At 30.5% G+C, this 20,361-nt stretch overlaps 1 protein-coding gene across 2 annotated transcripts in view; it reads left to right on the forward strand.

Moving 5' to 3' along the window:
* Positions 1–20,361, forward strand: part of LOC106462933 (adhesion G protein-coupled receptor A3-like) — a 114,698-nt gene that overhangs the window by 87,722 nt on the left and 6,615 nt on the right. For both annotated transcript variants that reach the window (XM_022390336.1, XM_013922901.2), the window contains exons 10-16: positions 120–214; positions 2,618–2,882; positions 6,314–6,500; positions 6,839–6,943; positions 13,322–13,425; positions 14,020–14,156; positions 14,834–15,019. In XM_022390336.1, coding sequence (XP_022246044.1) covers positions 120–214; positions 2,618–2,882; positions 6,314–6,500; positions 6,839–6,943; positions 13,322–13,425; positions 14,020–14,156; positions 14,834–15,019 — 1,079 coding nt within the window. The remainder of the gene's footprint in view (positions 1–119; positions 215–2,617; positions 2,883–6,313; positions 6,501–6,838; positions 6,944–13,321; positions 13,426–14,019; positions 14,157–14,833; positions 15,020–20,361) is intronic.

Below are 20,361 nucleotides of genomic sequence, written 5' to 3' on the forward strand. Positions count from 1 at the left end.
AAGTTTTGTGGTATGAACTTGGCTAAAATAATAGTAATTTCCACGTGTTATTGTTAACGTGTGTAGAATTAATTAATCTATATAATCAATCTGAAATGTTTAAATATCTTTTTTTAAAGATTGCTGAAATGTTAGTGGATATTATCAATGCAGTAATGAATGTCGATCGACGCCTTCTACGAGCAGCACAGACTGAAGATAGATCTTGTTCAAGGTAAATGTTGTTTTTTATGTATTATTTCTTTTTAAATCCATGTTTTTTAGATGGAAAGTCACTAATTTATCAAGTACAAGTTGGAACATATTTAAGGCTTAATTTTAAGTGATTTAATAGCAGATTTTTTATTTGTGGGCTACTTTCGCATATGTATAGTAAAACACAAGTCAACTTGATATAATATTAATAATTTGTTTCAACTACTTTTGTAATTCCGTTCATAAAGAAATAACATATAGGGGATTCGTAGAGTTAACATTTTTTTAAATGTTTTGTTTGATTGCTCATGTACTTAGTTTGAGAACTTTTCACAAGAGATTGGTGCACCAGTGAGTACTGTTGAAATGCTTGTTCTGTACCACGTTAAAAATATGTATTAAAGTTTTTTAAAACAAGGAAGGAAGGTTAAATGTATCAAAAAGATGGGAAAAATAATTGCTTGATGTCAAAAGTTACCTTCGGGGAAGCACTGGGGGGGGGGGGGTAAATAATATTCCAATTTTATTTGAAACAGTTTAAATTCTAGAAACTACTGTACTTGTATTAAAATGAAGAGAAATGAATTGGTATTGTTGAATGTGATATTTAACTTGTCTTTTTTTTTTCCTAATTTTAATGGTTTTCAAGTTGCATAACAAAATTTTGATCTTTTTTATTGTTTTATCTAATTACTTATTTTATTCAGCTTTTTTGTTGTACTAACACCTTGTAGACATGTTTACTTCTTCACACACAGTCTCTTTGGTGCACGTATTTGTGCGAGTTTTGGATATTATATTTTATAATACATTAAATAAAATGTGTGTGACAATTAACAAACTTTATCATTTCTTTGTGATGGACATTTTTCCTCAATTACTTTTTTATCAAGATATGTGAGATAAAATATAATAATTTCCTACATGTAATTTAAAAACTGTAAAGCTCTTGTGTTAACCATGTTATATAAAAACATTATAAATACCATTAAGCATGTGATTTAAATGCAGTGTTGCACTATACACAGAAATTGATATATTAGTATTTTCTTCTGTTTCTGTATCTGTCCTTAGCACTATATAAAATTTGTCAATGTGTGTAATGTTTATATTAAAATGTGACATCTAAAACATGTCAAAAAGTTGATTTTGCATTTTTTCTTGTTAAATCTTTAACAGACTGTACTTCTAATATTTTATTGTTATCCAGTAGCTTTCCTTTTTAATCTTATTTCGTGTTATGCAGTAGCTTTCCCTTCTAATCTTATTTTGTGTTATGTAGTAGCTTTCCCTTCTAATCTTATTTTGTGTTATGCGGTAGCTTTCCTTTTTAATCTTATTTTGTGTTATCCAGTAGCTTTCCCTTCTAATCTTATTTTGTGTTATGCAGTAGCTTTCCCTTTTAATCTTATTTTGTGTTATGCAGTAGCTTTCCCTTTTAATCTTATTTTGTGTTATCCAGTAGCTTTCTCTTCTAATCTTATTTTTGTGTTATGCAGTAGCTTTCCTTTTTAATCTTATTTTGTGTTATCCAGTAGCTTTCTCTTCTAATCTTATTTTGTGTTATCCAGTAGCTTTCCCTTTTAATCTTATTTTGTGTTATGCAGTAGCTTTACTTTTTAATCTCATTTTGTGTTATCCAGTAGCTTTCCCTTCTAATCTTATTTTGTGTTATCCAGTAGCTTTCCCTTCTAATCTTATTTTGTGTTATCCAGTATCTTTCCTTACTAATGTTTTTCATTGCTGTCCAGTTACATTCCTTGATAATCTGAAAACATAGATAGTTATTTCATATTTTTAGGTATAAAAATAAGTTAGTTTTCCCTATTGTCAATTATTAGTTTTTATTTAGCATCATAAGTATTTTAATTTTTAGCTTATAAATTTAATTTCCTTACATAGCTTTTGAAATTAACTTATAATTCTAAGCTGTTTTCTGTTGTAAAAAGTTCTAGAACTATTGGTATTATTAATTTTGCTGTTTATTGTTTCTGTCTACAGAGATATTATGAGCTGATTCTTCTTTCCTGCAATATTTTATAGTATTAAGCAGCTGACACTCTGTTACAGATACTTTTAATTATTTTGCATGAATACAGAAATGTATGCATGCATATTATTTTTTAAAACTGAAATTAGATTTTAAATTTACTTTTTTCATTAAACTTCATTTAAACTGCTGATTTTTTAGTAATAAAATACTTAAACATATAATTGTTCAGAGAAACTTCTGGTCCAAAAAAAAACATTTCTCTCATGATAATGGATTAAAATATCAACTGCATTTCATGTACCTTGATGAAAATACAAAGTCCAAGCATAGGTAATAAAATTATTGCTATTTTTTATCATGAGATATAATACGTTCTTCAACAATAACCTTTTCTATAAATTTCATTTGTTAATTGTTTGTATAATTCAGGCTAGTTGGAGTTCTCAGACAGTTACCAGAGCTTTCAGTTGACACAGCCCTGAATCGTTATCGGAGTAACCTTGTTATGGAAGAGTTTATTGTAAAACCTGAAGTGTTTCAAGGAATGGCATGCATATCACATACAGTCAGAATGGCTGGTCAGCCAACTGATGGTCAACATTTTTGGCCCAATAGTCGTGGTTTTTTCAATGATAAATCACTTCATTGTCACACAGTGAACATCAGCACATTGAGGAGAACTAATGAAGACCAGGTAAGATTTCATAAACCTAACTTTGTTTTTAACTTTTTGGGGGTTTCTTTACACAAGAGATATGAGTTGATGATTTCTAAAAGCCATGTTGTCTTATTTGTTTGACATCTTCTTATTGTTTATTTAGTTAATAAATGTATAAAATGCTTACTGATTGTATGTAGTATTCTAATTAGTTTATTGAAGTTAACCATGTAGAATTGGTGCAGTTTTTGTGTGTGCAATTAATTATTACCAGTCATCAAACAGGAAGGTTCTACTGACTAAGATGACACTAATTATTACCAGTCATCAAATAGGAAGGTTCTACTGACTAAGATGACACTAATTATTACCAGTCATCAAATGGGAAGGTTCTACTGACTAAGATGACACTAATTATTACCAGTCATCAAATAGGAAGGTTCTACTGACTAAGATGACACTAATTATTACCAGTCATCAAATGGAAAGGTTCTACTGACTAAGATGACACTAATTATTACCAGTCATCAAATAGGAAGGTTCTACTGACTAAGATGACACTAATTATTACCAGTCATCAAATGGGAAGGTTCTACTGACTAAGATGACACTAATTATTACCAGCCATCAAACAGGAAGGTTCTACTGACTAAGATGACACTAATTATTACCAGTCATCAAACAGGAAGGTTCTACTGACTAAGATGACACTAATTATTACCAGTCATCAAATGGAAAGGTTCTACTGACTAAGATGACACGAAGACATATATGAACAAAATTAGAAACTCTCAACTAAAGTCACTTTCATACAGATCAAACAGCCAAGATGATAGTGTGGTTTATATACCACCTACAGTGTTATAACAAACCACACATATTTTTGACATGTGCATATTTTCTTTTAAAAATAAAGTTCCAAATAAAAAACACGGGGTTACCACCAGATGTCTCAGAGAGTCAGATAATACTGTGAAAGTATGATGTAACTTGTTTGGAAAAATCAAGAGCCCACATATTATAGAAGAGGTGAAATAACATTACAGTAGAAAGTAAATCACAGGTTAGGAAGTACAGAAATATGATTTCTGTGCTTAGTTTATAGTACAGACATTTAAGTATTGTTTCACTAATTAACCCTTTCCCAACAGGGTTATACACTTTACGTCACCTGGACTGGGGAAGACATTTATACAATAATACATATGGTAACTCTGAGATATCCTCACAAAACCTGGTAATATTTTGTTAAAGATTACAAGTATCTTGTACATAAAAGTGACAGTATTTTAATTACATCTTCCTAATAAAAACATGTTATTTATCTATAGTTGTTATTTGCACTCAAACTCTGAATGGTTCCAGTGTAAGGTGATTTTCATTTTAAGTATAGAAATACTTCATCTTATAGTTTACAAGTTTCATTTCAATAACCTCTAGAACCTCCTAAATGTTTATATTTTATTTCTCATTTTCTTTACCATATCATTAACTCTAGCTATTATCATCAACGTACAATGCAATGAAATGATTAAAATTATTAAATAGAAAAAAGTACACCTTCTAATTTTTTGTAGGATATCTTTAAAGATCTTTTGGTTATATTCATAATTTCAGGTCTTTTACTTTTCACATCTAGTTTTTTTCGTCCTTTACCATTTATTCTTCAACTCAACACAATTCAACAATGTCCTCGAGGCATATTACAGTATCTATGACAGACATGCACAACCCTTCGGCAAAATTTTCATCCACTGCATAATATCATAAGCCTTGAGAACTGATGCAAAGTATGTTGTATATTTAAAAAGGTTTTAACCTTTCAATTATGTATTTTAAACATAAATAATACATAATTAACTAAAATATAATAGTAAGACCTAAATACAATTTAACAGTATAGCATATTTAGGTAAGAAACAACATAAATGCTATAGTTGATAAAGCAGCCAACAATACTACAGGTACCCAGTGACAAAAACTGTATGGATTATAGTTAAAATGAGTTTTTTCTATTGGCTATATACATGCGTATGTAACCTCTATATGTAGGCTATATAGATCAAACAAATCTGTTGAAGGTGGGTGTGGCACCTATCAGGGGTTAACAAAATTTATTACTTGTTTCAACTGTATTCATCCAGAGAGCTTTGAAGTATACGTGTCAGTAGGTTAAGTAAACATCTTATTGTGTAGACATACATATATACATCTACACATCTGGAATTATATTATTGGAGATGCGAAGTGACAAAGTAGATAATTTTCATAGCTCATGGGTCACATGAGAATGCATCTACAGTTTTAATTAGTTTTTCAAAAATTTCTTTTGAAATAAAGGACTTAAAACTTAGATAACATAAAATTTCGACTCCTAACATACATTATAACGTTAATTTCAATCACATACATTGATAGTAAAGGTGTTTGATTAAATTTTGAATGAACTTGTGATTTGTGTTTAAAGGGTGCTCACTGCAAAAGGGTTAATGTGCAACCAGATAATAGCCATTAAAAAAAGGTGCTTTCAGTTTAATTTGTGCCCCTCTCTCCCCCAGTTGATAAGCATTAAGCATGCAGGCTTACAACATTAAAAATCAAGTTTTGATACCAGTGGTGGGAAGAGCACAGATAACCTATTTTTTAACTTTATGTTTAAGAACAACCAAGCCAGAATTCGTAAGATTTAACTGATGTTTGTTTGATTAAAATTGTGTATTATTTGTATTACACAATGTAAAAACCATTATTTGAAAATTTGTCCTTTGTTTGTTCAAATACAGTATATATTGAAATGCTTAAAGTACTACACTTGTGTAAGTTTTCACACAGATGTATTAAAGAAATAAAGCCAAAGTTTAATGGTACACAATCAATATTTAAAATGAAGATGAAATAAAATACTGTGAAACTGAGAACAGTCACATGCACTATACATGTTTCAACACCTTACTGTGTCATCGTAAGGAATGCAATATTTTTCATGCGTTAAGACCTCTGTATAATCTCAAAAATCACATGATCAAACTTATATACAATTTAACTTAAGGCATTTCATGCCATTTATTACTATTTAATAGAAAAGACTATGATTTAAAAACTGAAGAATTAATCCAATAAACAAACTCAATACAATGGTAAAAAAAATTAGTAAACTGTATAACTTAACATTTCAAGAAATGCAAGCTTTAATTTCAAGTAACTTTATATTACCTAGATTATATGCTAAAGTCCATAAGATTGGTAACAGTTTACATTACAATCAGCACCATATTTGTCACTTAACACTGAAATAAAATGATTCTTAATTAATTTAAAATAACTATATGACTGTAGTGTATATTACTGTAAAATATCATTAATTGTTTGACCTACAGTGTCCATATTACCCTCTCACTTTCTCCTCTATCTTGTGCCATGTGAATGATGCAATACCTTTCTCCCAACAAAGGATGTTTTTCTTTCAGAGTCTTGATGCTTCCATTTATTTGCCGCCCTCATTATTCCGACAGCCAGATTCCTCCGAGGCTTTAACAAAGGCCACCAGTCACAAATTACAGTTTCTTGTTTTTCAAAACAGTATCTTGTTTCCACGGCCAGCAGAATTAGCTAGACACAAGGACATCACCTCAGCTGTTATAACCAGTAAAGTTGGTACGTTCAATTCCTTCTTTAAGAAATTAAAGGTAATATTCTTGCAATTGTTAAGAAACATTACTTAAACAAATTCCCTTTAAAAATGTTATTTTATTGAATTAATACATCCTGTATTTATGAGTATCTGTATTTTCAGTATTGGATAAATTAATAAAAAATAGATAATAATGTGGCCTTAAACAAAACAATTCATTATAAATGTTTTATTTAACGAGATTGGTACTTTTATGTTATATCAAAGTACATTTAGGGATGGTGCAATGACAAATTTGAAAATCAAAAAATTTGTATTTGTTTATCTTTCTCCATATAATGATTCATTTTGTTTCTTTCAGCCAAAGTTTTCCTTACAAACTTAACGGATCCTGTTTATGTAACTTTGACTGCACCACTTTACACAAATGATATCACACCAGTGTGGTGGAACCAAGATATTAATGGTAGGTGTACAGAAGATATCACAAGAACATGATGATACAATAACTGTAAATACATTAATCACAAGATATTACCCAAGTATGATGATATCATGATGATGTTGGTTGATAAATGCAGCAACTTCTTCATAAGAGTTATTCAAACGTTACATCAATCGTGTGTGGATCATTTTTTATTTTACTGGTATTTCAGTAACTATACAGTTCACTGTCATTAGGGTTAATGATAACTTAAATTAGTGATCACTTCTATTCTGCATTACAATAGCTAAGTAAAAAATAATACTTGTCATAATATCCAATGACACTGTGGTATTTTCTCTGCTTTGTAATTTTAACTTTATAAGATGTAATAATATATACATCTCATAGTTTTTATATATCTTAATAACATTAAAATGACAACATTGGACTAGTGCAATAATCCAGTAAACAAAGAAGTTATATGTACTTTGAAAATAAAAATAATAAGATGCTCATATTAAATAGTACTTTATAGAAATACACTAAAAAATATTCTTTGCCTTACTTCAATAACTTACCATTCAGGTTTAACTCTCTCACTACAGGCTCAGTCGCAGGGACTGACTTTGTAATATTTTGTGCTTGTTATAGTTTTCATGCTATAACTTTTAAAACAGTAAGATTTTCAAATTTTTTAAGTAATGATTTGCTCATGCATGTTTTATTTTCAAATGTTGACCGGCCAATATACAAAGTAATTTTGGTTTTAAGATTAAAAATACTTTTATGCATCAGAAAATTGTCAAATTTGACATGCAAAATCCTTATAACCTCCCAATAATCTTCAGATAATTATCAAAGGTTTTGTTTTAGAAAAACTATAATTTATCTGTTATTTTCACTATTGTATCTCTGTATGGGTTTGGTTGGTTTAACTTACCTCATAACCACAATAAAAAAAATTAGGAAATAGATATAGATTACACTTTTTTCATTCTAGAATGACTACAAATTATAACAAGAAACTACAAATGTTTAGTCTAAATAGCTTAAATCTCATAAAATTATACATCTGTATATATGTATTATTTTTATTTTATTCACCTTTTAGCCATGTGTGACTAACATTACAGAAGAGTTACTGTGAATCCCAACAAAATAACCTTTTGTCTTACTCCAAAACTGCTTTCACCTTATTAGTTTTGCATGTCAGATTATAAGGTTACCAGTGACTTGCTCATGACCAAGCATTATCACTATTTCTTGCTTCGATTTTTCATTCTTCTTGTGACATATAATGATTTCTTAGAAGTTCAAATAAGTAATGTTGTTTTGACTTCTTTTACACACTTCAACACTACTATTTTAACTATGTGGTGTATCTGTGTATATATACCCACACTACATTCTCTCACAGAGCATGCTGTGTAGGTCATGTCACATGTTAACCCCACATGGGCTGATGGGCAGCTCTCCAGGATCAAGAGGGCACTCTTACATATAAAATTTTACAAGTTAAGTAATTAAATAATGATTTTAACTGTACTTCAACTATTTATTTGTTGAAAAATATCTAACAATTAATATTTTGTAAAATTTATATATTGTAATTTACAAAGAAGAAGAATAAATAAGGAATACAACGTTAAAATCATTAAACAATAAGTAGTTATTAAAAACAGGGACTTTCCCTAAAATGACTCTACATATGTATCAGTGTCCTATGACACCATCTTCACGAGTAATGGTAAAGGCATGGCAAGGACTTCTATACCCATATACCTACTTATATACCAATAATTCCATCTAGGTTTAAACTATCCAGAGTTACAAAATATCTATCCAGTACTTTCTAGACCTGGACCAGTTTCCTTGTTTAATACGGCATCTTTGTTTTTGGTTTTTTTTTCAATTTCAGTAGTTTCTCCGATATTTGATTCAGTTTTAAATTCTACCTGTTTTATCAACTCAGTGTTTAACATGAGTTGTTTCCTCTACATGTTCTGCTAATACAAATTCATTTACTTTGTTTTTTTTCTACCACGTTTTTATATTCCTTGATCCTGAATTTTAAGTTTCTACACATTTGGCCAATATAAACTCAACCACAGATACAAGGAATTTTATCAATCCTATATTTATCAATTTCTTCTAGAAAGCCCGTACACATTTATTTTTAGAATTTTTCTGCCCATCACAAAGTATAATTTATATTTACCCAGACCTTGGCATCCCTTACAATTAGATTTATCCAAGGTTTTGTTTCTCTCCTTATTTTACTTTTAATGAAACTTCTGTTTAGTGGCTTTTATCACACCACAGAGAGTGGGCTGGACAGTAACTAATAAATCTTAGCCTCCAAACAAGGTAGAACCAGTGGCTAAACATGATTGATTAGATAATATTGTCTGTCTATGTTATTGTACAGTAAAGAACACTTGGGCATTCAGTAATGTTTTATTTCTAAAAAAAGTGAGTTGTAGATGTTCTCATAGTGTAGAACAAAGGATTTTATTGCAAAGTTTACAAAACTCGGGAAAATGCCACAAAACTAAGATTTTTTTGTAGTTTATTTTGACTATGTTTTCGTTTGTATTATCTTTTTCTGTTAAAATGTTTTAGTACTACAGGAATATTCATATATGAGAAGACATAAGGTAAGGATATTTTGGGTTAGTGAGTACAGTAGGCTGGGAGTTTGCGATGTCAAATTATTCAGATGACAGAAAAGTTTTTTTAATTGCATGCATTAGTAAATCTACTATTACTCAAACAACACATACAAGTACAACAACTCCTTAATTATTGAAAACAAACTACAATTATTAGAGCAAAATTGAGCTTGGAAAAAAATATAATATTAAAATTATCACCTACATTAGTGTAGGTCTAGAATATATGTACAAGTTATATTTCTATTAGTCATTGCTTTTACTGTTCATCAGTGTTTTGTATTATTTTCATGGTTAAGAACTGTTTCAGTAAGTAAAGATAAATAACAAATCTAAATAACTGAGGAAAATAAAACAAGTTATACCTAATTGGATATATAAAATAGAAGTTTATGATAAATAATAATAAAAAAAAAACAGTTTAATTTCATCAGTATTTTCAATAATTACTTTCTTTGTCTGCAAGAGCTTGTACAAACAGACAAGAAAATGTTGTTATTTGAACAATACAGACAAAACAATTATCATTTTTATTGTCTATGAGGTACATTTTACATGATTTTAGGTATACAATAAAGAATGCTTCCTAGTGACACAGTGATGTGTCTGCAGACTTATACTGCTAAAAACCGGGTTTCAATACCAGTGATGTGCAGAGTACAGATAGTCCTTTGTGTAGCTTTGCGCTTAGTAACAAACAACAATAAAGAAGCAAAACTTTAAGATGAAAGGACACATTTTTTAATTCTTTTTTAAACAACATTCAAAACAAAATCTACAAAAAAAAATTCACAATCTAAAATAGTATACAAATGATGAACCAAATTATATCTTGTTTATCCTGCTTTGCAAAAATTTATATTTGTGTCCCCCAGTCTTATTGTTCTCGCCATTAAGTATGAAAAAGTATGATGCATCAGCACTATCAGTTTCTTATCCATTCTTAAACACTTCAATCAGATTCCCTGTAACTTTTCTTTTTTCAAGAGAAAACAGTTTCAAGGATCTTAATCTCTCATATGACAAACTCTCCATCTCAGGCATGTTATTGGAGAAGTTCTGTGCACTTTTTTTTGGTTGGCAGTGATTTCATCCAACCTCATTAGGACTTGCCACTGGTAATCTAAAGGAAGAATGCAGGACAAGGAACAGTAGCTGCCCTATTAACATAGTATTGTTTGCAGATAAAACCAGTGCATTCTCAGTGCAGTCATTAGCTCCTCTGACCTACATTTTCCTACATCATTAGCCCCTACAACAAAAACTGCATGCCAGCCCTGTTTATTATGTCACTTGTTCTATCAGTTATATCTTCCACCTGTGCCCCTGCATAGCATAATATAATTCTTTTATTCCTATTTACCCTACAGACTATCCTATCCACCTGTCAAGGAATCACCTATAACCTCCTTATCATTCACATCCATCTCTGACCCTTTTGTTTTCCTTCCCTCCAGTAGTTCTCAGCCAATAGAATAGGCTCATTACAATTAAATCCACTACTTTTAGCCCTAATAGTACTTTTTCTAACTTCCTGAAAGTCATTGTTGGCTGATGTATCCCTTGCATGTAAAAGCTTAAGCTCCTCTTGAAATCTTGCTGCCATTTCCCACAGTTTACCCTTCTTTTTATCTATTTCCTCTAATTAGGATAGCTTCCAACTTCTTCTCCAGCCTACAAACTCTACATACAAATTGCACATCTTCACTACTAGTACTATCTTCCTTAAAAGTACATACCAGTCCTGAGTTCCCAAATAAAAACTACTCATTGCACCCATCACACTTAACAAACTATGAATGCTTAATTCCAACATTAGTCTTAACCATTGTATTTGTAACTTTGAAATAAACACTCAATACTAAATGTAAATACCAGTAGCCTACTGCCAACACTGTTAAGGCTAATGTTTTAGAATCAAATATATTACAGTATTTTATTACTACTTTATGTTCACATGAAAGTAATTAATTTTATCTTTAATTTTATAGAAGTGACAAATAACTAGACTGTACTTTATATGATATTAACATAATATTAAAGTGTAATAATTGCCAGATTTATAACCTACCTATAAACTGAATTTAAACTAATGGATCTAGACTATAGTCAAGTAAACAAGATGATCCTTAAAACACAGAGACAATTAACTAGCCTTTAGATTGTATTTGTTTGATAAAACAGTGTATTTAACCTGTTTCACAATTTACTGGTAAGATAAATTACAGGTAAGCTTAAAAAGTACCATTACATGTTTTAAGCCTAATCTATCATTGTATTACAGATTGCACCACCAAACTCTAATATAAAATTTTATACCTAGTATTTTTATTTACCAATTTTAATACATCTGGTTATGATTGTTGTTTAAACCAAGTCACTACAAATGATAATATTAATATTAAATATTATTCAAAAATCTATACTAGTATAACAGCTTTTATCTTTCCCACCTCTTCTCTTTTTTGTAGCGCCCTCTCATTATGTAAAAAAAAAAAATCTGTTGCTTGTCATTCAGCATGACAAACTGTATGTGTGTGTGTGTCAGGTTGTTAAACACTTTGAACATTTACTTTAAGAAAGGAAAGTTGATTGATATAACATAAAACTTGTTCATTCACCTTTGTGTGGTTGTACAAACAATGCACTGTATTTTGTATACTATAACCTGATGAATAAACCATTGGTTCATGAATTGTGTAAACTTGCTTATGGTCCACTCTGTATTATAACTATAATAGGAAAGTTCTAATTAACATTTACTTGTTTTTAGCAGTTTATGTGATACATGTTTGTCAGTAAATTGTTTTCACTTAAAAAACTAAATGAATTTTTATATACCAACAGTTAACTCAGAAACATTATTTATCTTTGAGAAATATAATTTGTACTAAAAAGCACAAATACTGTACACTAAATATTTCTCTTACTGTGAAGCTCAAAATAATACTCACTGTACGCATACAAAAAGGTTACAAATTTATTCCAGATTTAACTTACTTAAAACAAAGAACCAAAGATGAGCCACTCAGGTGAAAGAAACAGATTATAGATTGGTATATAATGTTTATTTTGTAGATCTTAAATCACACTATAAGCTGTTTACAGTTAACAATCAAGTAGTACTGTATAATCACAAACATAATGGCCTATAATTTTCTAAATTTAATGGAATACAGAGATTTCAATCAAAAGTTGTAAATATTATTGGTATGTAATATGCAGGTTGAAAGAGTATTGAATTTAAAAGAATATAATGATTCAGAAGTGGTAAATTTAATAGAATATAGAGATTGAAATTTAATAAGTATTTATGAATATGCAAATTGAAACACTGATAAAAAATCTAAAATATGTAGCTTGAAAGGTTTCTAAATGATCATTTGGTTAGATTATATCAATAGATTATTTGTGCTCTGCCAGTGAGGATATCAAAACCCGATTTCTGGCATCATAAGCCTTCATACTTACTGCTCAGTCACCAGGTAGTTAATTGTATTGAAAGATAGTAAATGTAGAAAAATTTCATCATAATATATAGGTTAAAGATTTTTATTACTGTGATTTTTGATTTAGTTAACTTTCTTTTATGCTATTTCAGATATTTATGTTTTTTAATGTGTAGAGTGTAAAAGAGTTCATGAAAACTTTCAGAAACAATTATATTTTACTAATAATTTATGAAAAAAGTAGCTTGTATCGTGTTTTTAAAACAGTATTCATGAAATCTGTATTTTACCTATAGGAGGCCATGGAGATTGGTCACATGAAGGTTGTATGATTCAGAACATCCATGAAAATCAGGTGACGTTTTCTTGTCATCGACTAGGAACTTTTGGACTGTTACAAGTAAGAAAACAATTTATAGTACTTTCAGTCAGTAAAACAATTTATATTACTTTCAGTCAGTAAAACAATTTATATGACTTTCAGTCAGTAAAACAATTTATATTACTTTCAGTCAGTAAAACAATTATGTTACTTTCAGTCAGTAAGATTGAAAAATGTGCTATAGCTGTAGCTAACTGAAATGTGCTTTATGTGTCACATTGGCACTTTTCAGGAGGAAATGAGTAGCTAATAAGACATGCAGGCTAGACTCCTGTAAGCATTTGACAAGATGCTTGAGAAGAAGTGTACATACTGTGGTTATTTGAACATTATTGCTTGAAAAATTTATATAATACATTAAACCACTATTATAAATATTTGTTACTAATCAGAGGAGGTGGATAAGTTTTGATGGTGCTGGCTCGACACCTCACATCTTAGGTAAATCTCCGATTTGTGTGTTATATTTGGTTATTTAATGCTAGTTTTTTTTCAGATAATGTGCACCTTTATTGTAAGGCCTTTTGAGTACTGTATAATTTCTGAACTATTAATATATGCTGTTGGGTTTTTTTTGTATCCTGTGAGTGGTATTCTTTGTTTGTGTTACAGGACCTTGATGCTCTGTTTCTGGAATACAGTCAACAACATGTGCAGTATAGACTTAGTCATCCAACCATCTACTTGGGTTCCTTGATCACTGTTTGTTGCCTTATTGTATCTATAGTTGTATACATTAGCTGTTTCAGGTATAATTCCTTTTAACAATACGTATTTCTCTATCCTGTGTTTATTCTAATGTTGTGAGACATACTGTATTTAAGGAGTGTTATTTGCTATGATGAGATAAATCTACAGTTAAACAGTTTAAATACAGATTTATTGTTAGCTCACTATTAATTTTCCCTAAGAAAGAGTCTGGAACAGAAAAGGCTTAACACTGACATATTGAAAATTCAGTGTTTCATTGGCTGCAGGTATTGTGTTTACTAAAACAGGTGGCAGAGATAATTGCTAGTGAAAACAAAAAAATTACTGTTATATAAGGTGTTAACATTAAACATTAAGAATATTGTGGATTTTTTTACTTTCAAAGTTGTTTACTCAGATAGACTGCACCAATAATAAACACAAATTGTAGTTATTATCAAGCTAAAAACCTTCTTCAACTATCAAGAAAGCAAGAATATAGTGTTAATATTTTGATTTTTTCAACTTGGCATTTCAGTAAGCACACATTTTCAACTCCAAATTATTGTGCAGAAGACACTAAATGTGCAGTTTTTCATACAAAACCTGTTTTCATTAGCTGAATTTTAGATTCGTAATTAAACTGAAATCATTATTACAAGTCCTTATTAAATGTAAGTCTAGTAAGTACTTTATCTTTTTTTCAATAAATCTTGTATTTTTCAAATATTTCCAGCAAGATTTGTATGCCAAAGAAGAACAAACACTCACTTCTAAACACCTGGCTAGCACTTGTTCTTCTGTGTTGTTTGTTTGCCCTTGGAGTGAAGCAGGTAGATATTCCCCTGGTGTGTCAAGCAATTGGTCTTTTGCTACACTATTTGACCTTGTGTGTGTTACTGTGGATGGTCATATCTGTCAGGTAGGATAAACTAAAATGTTTTGTTTGTACTTTTAAAAACTATCTTACTGTTTAACAGTAAGTTAACAAAACATGGCTTGTTCGTCACTTTTCCGCTTCTTATGTACCTATTTATTTTATGCTTAAGGTTAATGTTGATGTTTGGGGCTAGGAAATATATTTGAAATAATGTCAAGTTTCATTAAATAAATGTTATCCCCTAAGATTCAACACATACTGTTTACACATATACTCCTTTTTGTAAGTTAGGAACACATACTGTTTACACATATACTCCTTTTTGTAAGTTAGGAACACATACTGTTTACACATATACTCCTTTTTGTAAGTTGGGAACACATACTGTTTACACATATACTCCTTTTTGTAAGTTAGGAACACATACTGTTTACACATATACTCCTTTTTTGTTTTTGTAAGTTGGGAACACATACTGTGTACACATATACTCCTTTTTGTAAGTTGGGAACACATGCTGTTTACACATATACTCCTTTTTTGTAAGTTGGGAACACATACTGTTTACACATATACTCCTTTTTTGTAAGTTGGGAACACATACTGTTTACACATATACTCCTTTTTTGTAAGTTGGGAACACATACTGTTTACACATATACTCCTTTTTTGTAAGTTTCAAGCTCTTCATACTTAGCATGCAAATAACATGTACCTTAGTTTTTTAGATGTCTAGAACATTTCTATATATAAAGGTTAATCACCCATGCTTTGCTTCAGTTCCTGATGTCATTTCTTTCAAGGGTCTAACAGGTTTCAAAAGAGAATTGTAATAGGAGCATTTGTATCCAAGAGAGAGTGAATAACAGTAACTAAAGGAATGTCAGCAGGGCTGCTACTCACAAAGAGTAACAGTGTCAGTATGACCATGATATGTTGTCAGGACATTGAGCTGTGTTATTGAAATGGATCACCTTGTCAGCAGCAATCAGAATGTGCTGAAAATTCAATTCTGAACACAAGTGGGTACAAGTTGGGATAACATAACATGTAAGGATAACAAGGGACCTGTTGGACCATCTATGCTATCCCATCCACTGATCTAAATTTAAAAAAAAAATATATATATATAAATGCAAACACATATGTACAGGGCAGTCTAAAATTATTTTTTCTATTTTAAGACTGAATAGCTAACTAAGAAAATACAAGCATGCAGTTTTCAACATCTTGTAGCCCAACTCAAAAAATTTTTATTCACATGTCAGTAGACTTCTACATGTGCACTGTTAGTGGCTCTCAGCACATCTAACTGATATTCGATTTCAGTCCACATTCTCTGTAACAGTCGCCACAGTGACAGTGGTGATTGCATCCATTATCCTGGTTTTTAGTTCTGTGATGTTTGCAATAGGTCTGTGATACACAATATCCTTAACATACTCCTATACTTCTTTCTTTCCTGTACTGGTGTCTGTAATTGTGCTGCACCACTGACTTCATCTCTGCAAGTCAAACAGAAAAAATAAACATGACAATAAAAACTGTTTGAGTTGAGCTACAAGGTGTTAAAAACTGCATGTTATATTTCTTTAGTTATTTAATTATTAAATTTTAAAATAGGAAAGATAATTTGGACCACCCTTGATATGTATGTGCATTACCTTACATTTATTATAATTAAAAGCCATCTGCCATTTATTTGCTCATCTCACCAAATTATCTAAATTCTTGTGTACAGTAGCAGCATTCTTCTCACAGATCGCAACACCAAAATCTTCATTTCATCAGGAAATTTAGGTGATTCATTGATTATTTCTTTCTGTGTCATTGGTGTAAATGAAAAATGAGCAAAATTCCTAACATTGAGCTCTGAGTTACCCTACTTGTGACATTAATCCAGTTTGACTGAACTCCATTTATAACAAAACTGTTTTCTTCCATCCATCCACTTTTTTATCCAATGAACCAACTTTTTCCCCACAGAATTTTTATTTTCTGAAAATGATGGGAAGAACAATAGGTTTGCTAGAAGTCAGTCAAATACAACAAGTTATCAAGTCTTACAAAGTGGTATAGCAAGATGTTGACTCTCTTTCAGACCACCATTAAAGTTGGCCGTAGACTTGCACAGGCTAGGCCTTGTAAAAATCCTGTAAGGCTGCATCTATTGAACAACATGGGTTTGATACAGCTGGCAGGTTCCAGCTTCCCAACTGATTCAGTAATTCACAGCAGAAATGAATGACAAAGCAACTTTCAAGTAATCAGAAACACAATTTTTAAGACTGGTTTAGGCCATACAAACAGTTTTGTGCATTTCTCTAATCCAAAAAATAACCCATCTCCAATGGTGTTAAGCACATTGGGCTTAGTCGATGGGACCTGTTGAAGAATCTCTTGTGCACTGAGAAATCATGCTTTACATTGCTGCTGTATATGAGGTGTGTGCATTTGGAGAATGGCTGGGACCATGTCCAACCCTAGTTTCACAGAGGAAAGATGCACATATGATATTGGAGTATATCATGTAGCTTCATTAACCTTTATATGCTGTGACATGTAATTATAATAGTATAATGCATAGGGATTAAGTCTTACATTAGTGTTTACATATAGAGGTCAATTGATCAAGACAGTTTCTGTAAGATGATAACATGAACCTCTGTTTTGCTCCTCTGGCAGGCAACACTTTGAAAAACAAGAGGATATAAAACAAATGTACTGATTGAACAAGTATGTGATCTCTGGGTAGGTTCTTGGCAGCATGGGAATCTTCTCCAAACAATGTTAATGTACTGGAAACAACTCTGCATCAGTATGATTGGTGTAAGAAGTGACCACATGCTTTATTAACAGAAATTTTCTGACCATTTATTGAATTGCAAAGCCTGTAGTCCTAAATGAGTATTTGTGGACATTGACTTCAATATTATATATTTGCATATGAAATCACATGATTGGCCACCTACTACAGTGGGGTCAGAGTGCACATGTCATGTTCTTTTATAGTCTTACATTAAAGATATAATTAAAACACTTTATATCAAGGTAGTCAATAAACTTAGCATGGAAAGTAACTTATAAATAAGATGTTTATAATATCTGTATTTTAACTTCTTAATTTCAAAAAATAAAAAAACATTAAAGAAATTGTTGATCCTCATTTTTTGTGTCACGTGATGAATCTGAGCTCCGACTTTCCCCTTCAGTACTTGTAACGCATGTGACGAATCTGAGCTCTGACTTTTCCCCTTCAGTACTTGTAACATATGTGATGAATCTGAGCTCTGACTTTTCCCTTCAGTACTTGTAACACATGTGATGAATCTGAGCTCTGACTTTTCCCTTCAGTACTTGTAACACATGTGATGAATCTGAGCTCTGACTTTTCCCCTTCAGTACTTGTAACACATGTGATGAATCTGAGCCCTGAATTTTCCCCTTCAGTACTTGTGACATCAAATATAGGCTGCTGCAGTTTCCAACCAATTAGAAACACAAACTATACACAATTACAAGCAAGGATCTAAAATTTATACTTCCTACTTTTTTGGTTTGCTAAGATATCTATACATTTTTCAACCCTACCAGATAAGCACTTCTTACACTCTGAATTTTGACATTGTTTGCTAATCAGCTTACCAGAGTGATTGAAATGTTTATAACAAACCAAATAAATAACGTAGGCACCAAAACTAAATAACTGGTAACTAGATTCCTGTAGAGTAAACTGTGCTCTTACCAAATCCTAGTCGAATGTGTTAATTTCAGTACCATATTATTCCAATTGCTGTATTTCACTTTTGACAAATCATAGGTTGATAAGCAAAGCACATGACAAAATGTTGTACTCTGGATTTTACAATATGAATGTGAAGGGTGCTTATTATAGTAACTGCCATTTTATGTAGAGGTTGTATTTAGTAGTGGTCAATAGTACTTTTTTATAAGCCTTAGAAAATTTGCTTTTGGAAAAAACTGCATGTGATGTGTGTGAATTTTATTATTTTTCTATTGTACTTTAAGTCATGCTATATCGTATATCTATTTATATTAATCATTATATTGAAAAATTAACTCAAAATAGACATATTTTTAGGAAAGAAGTTGATCCACGAATGTTAGGGTTAAGATCTATCGAGTGGCGAGTGCATGGTCTTTACGTGAATTAGGCTTAGCACTTTGAACTGAAAGAGTTTGTGATTTTTATATTCTTTTGCATTTAAATTAGTAATTTTAAGTTCAGTAATTCAGCATAATTTTATATTTAGTTCATAATAAAAATGTGATTCAGTATTTAGAATGATAACCTTGTGTGATTTGTACATACTACTAGTACCACATAAGAATTTTATATTTTTCCTTCTTACTGTCTTTACTTTGTAGTAAGACCTACACTTCTGTTGTTGTTGTTGCTTTATAATTAAAACAGTCTAACTGATATATAAAAAGCTTATTCTGATATTTTGCAAATGGTTTAAAACTCAGTGTACAAGTGACAACAATAAAACCCATATGTTGGTTGTGAAACAGACTAAATACATTTGTCTCAATAATACAGGGGGGGGGTATGACATTCTCACAGTTGGGGTCTCAATACACTGAAGATCTTAAGTTTCAAATTCCAACATAAATCTTGCCTATAATGAGAGGAATGTGACCAGGATTAATCTTTTAAGTGCTTTAAAGTAATTTTCTTTGTAATTTATGGTGTCTGTATCCTTTGGTAATCTCTTGTAATAGGATGTATCATGTAACTAGGGTCAGGTGGTGTTATTAAAACCACCTGTACTGTAAATTATTACACACATTCACTAGTAGTGGCAATTAGCTTTGTCTGTATATTGAAACAACATACAAGGACATATGTTGAAATAAACTTGTTCGAAAGTTCAAAGAAATGATATTCAAGTACCGAAAAGCTTTCTTACTATCATATCTATAGTAATGTTCAAATGCACCTACACTGCTAACCTCACAGTTTTTTAGCATAATAAACAAAAGTACAGCTGCAATGAAACATAAGCTTGAAATAAAAATACATTTATGAACCAAAATTAAAATATTTTTTTATGTACATATATAAACACGAAATCCTTGTTTAAAATAAAAAAATACTCGTTTAGGTTTACTTAGAAATATTATATTTGGGCCTTGTATATTACTTGAAACCATAAGGAGAGAACGTGATTATTAAAAAAAATTAAAAATAGATAAAATTTGCATTTTATGGATGATAAACATTTTTTAGATATTTTAAAATAATGTACTAAAACATGATAAGTAATCAGTTCAAATCTGTTACAAATATAATTATCGTAATTATTTCTTATAAAATCCATTTCCTAATGTTATTTTCAAATATATTAAAGATTATAATG

Source organism: Limulus polyphemus, unplaced genomic scaffold (genome assembly GCF_000517525.1).
Source record: "Limulus polyphemus unplaced genomic scaffold, Limulus_polyphemus-2.1.2 Scaffold1285, whole genome shotgun sequence".
In the NCBI taxonomy this organism is placed as follows: domain Eukaryota; kingdom Metazoa; phylum Arthropoda; class Merostomata; order Xiphosura; family Limulidae; genus Limulus; species Limulus polyphemus.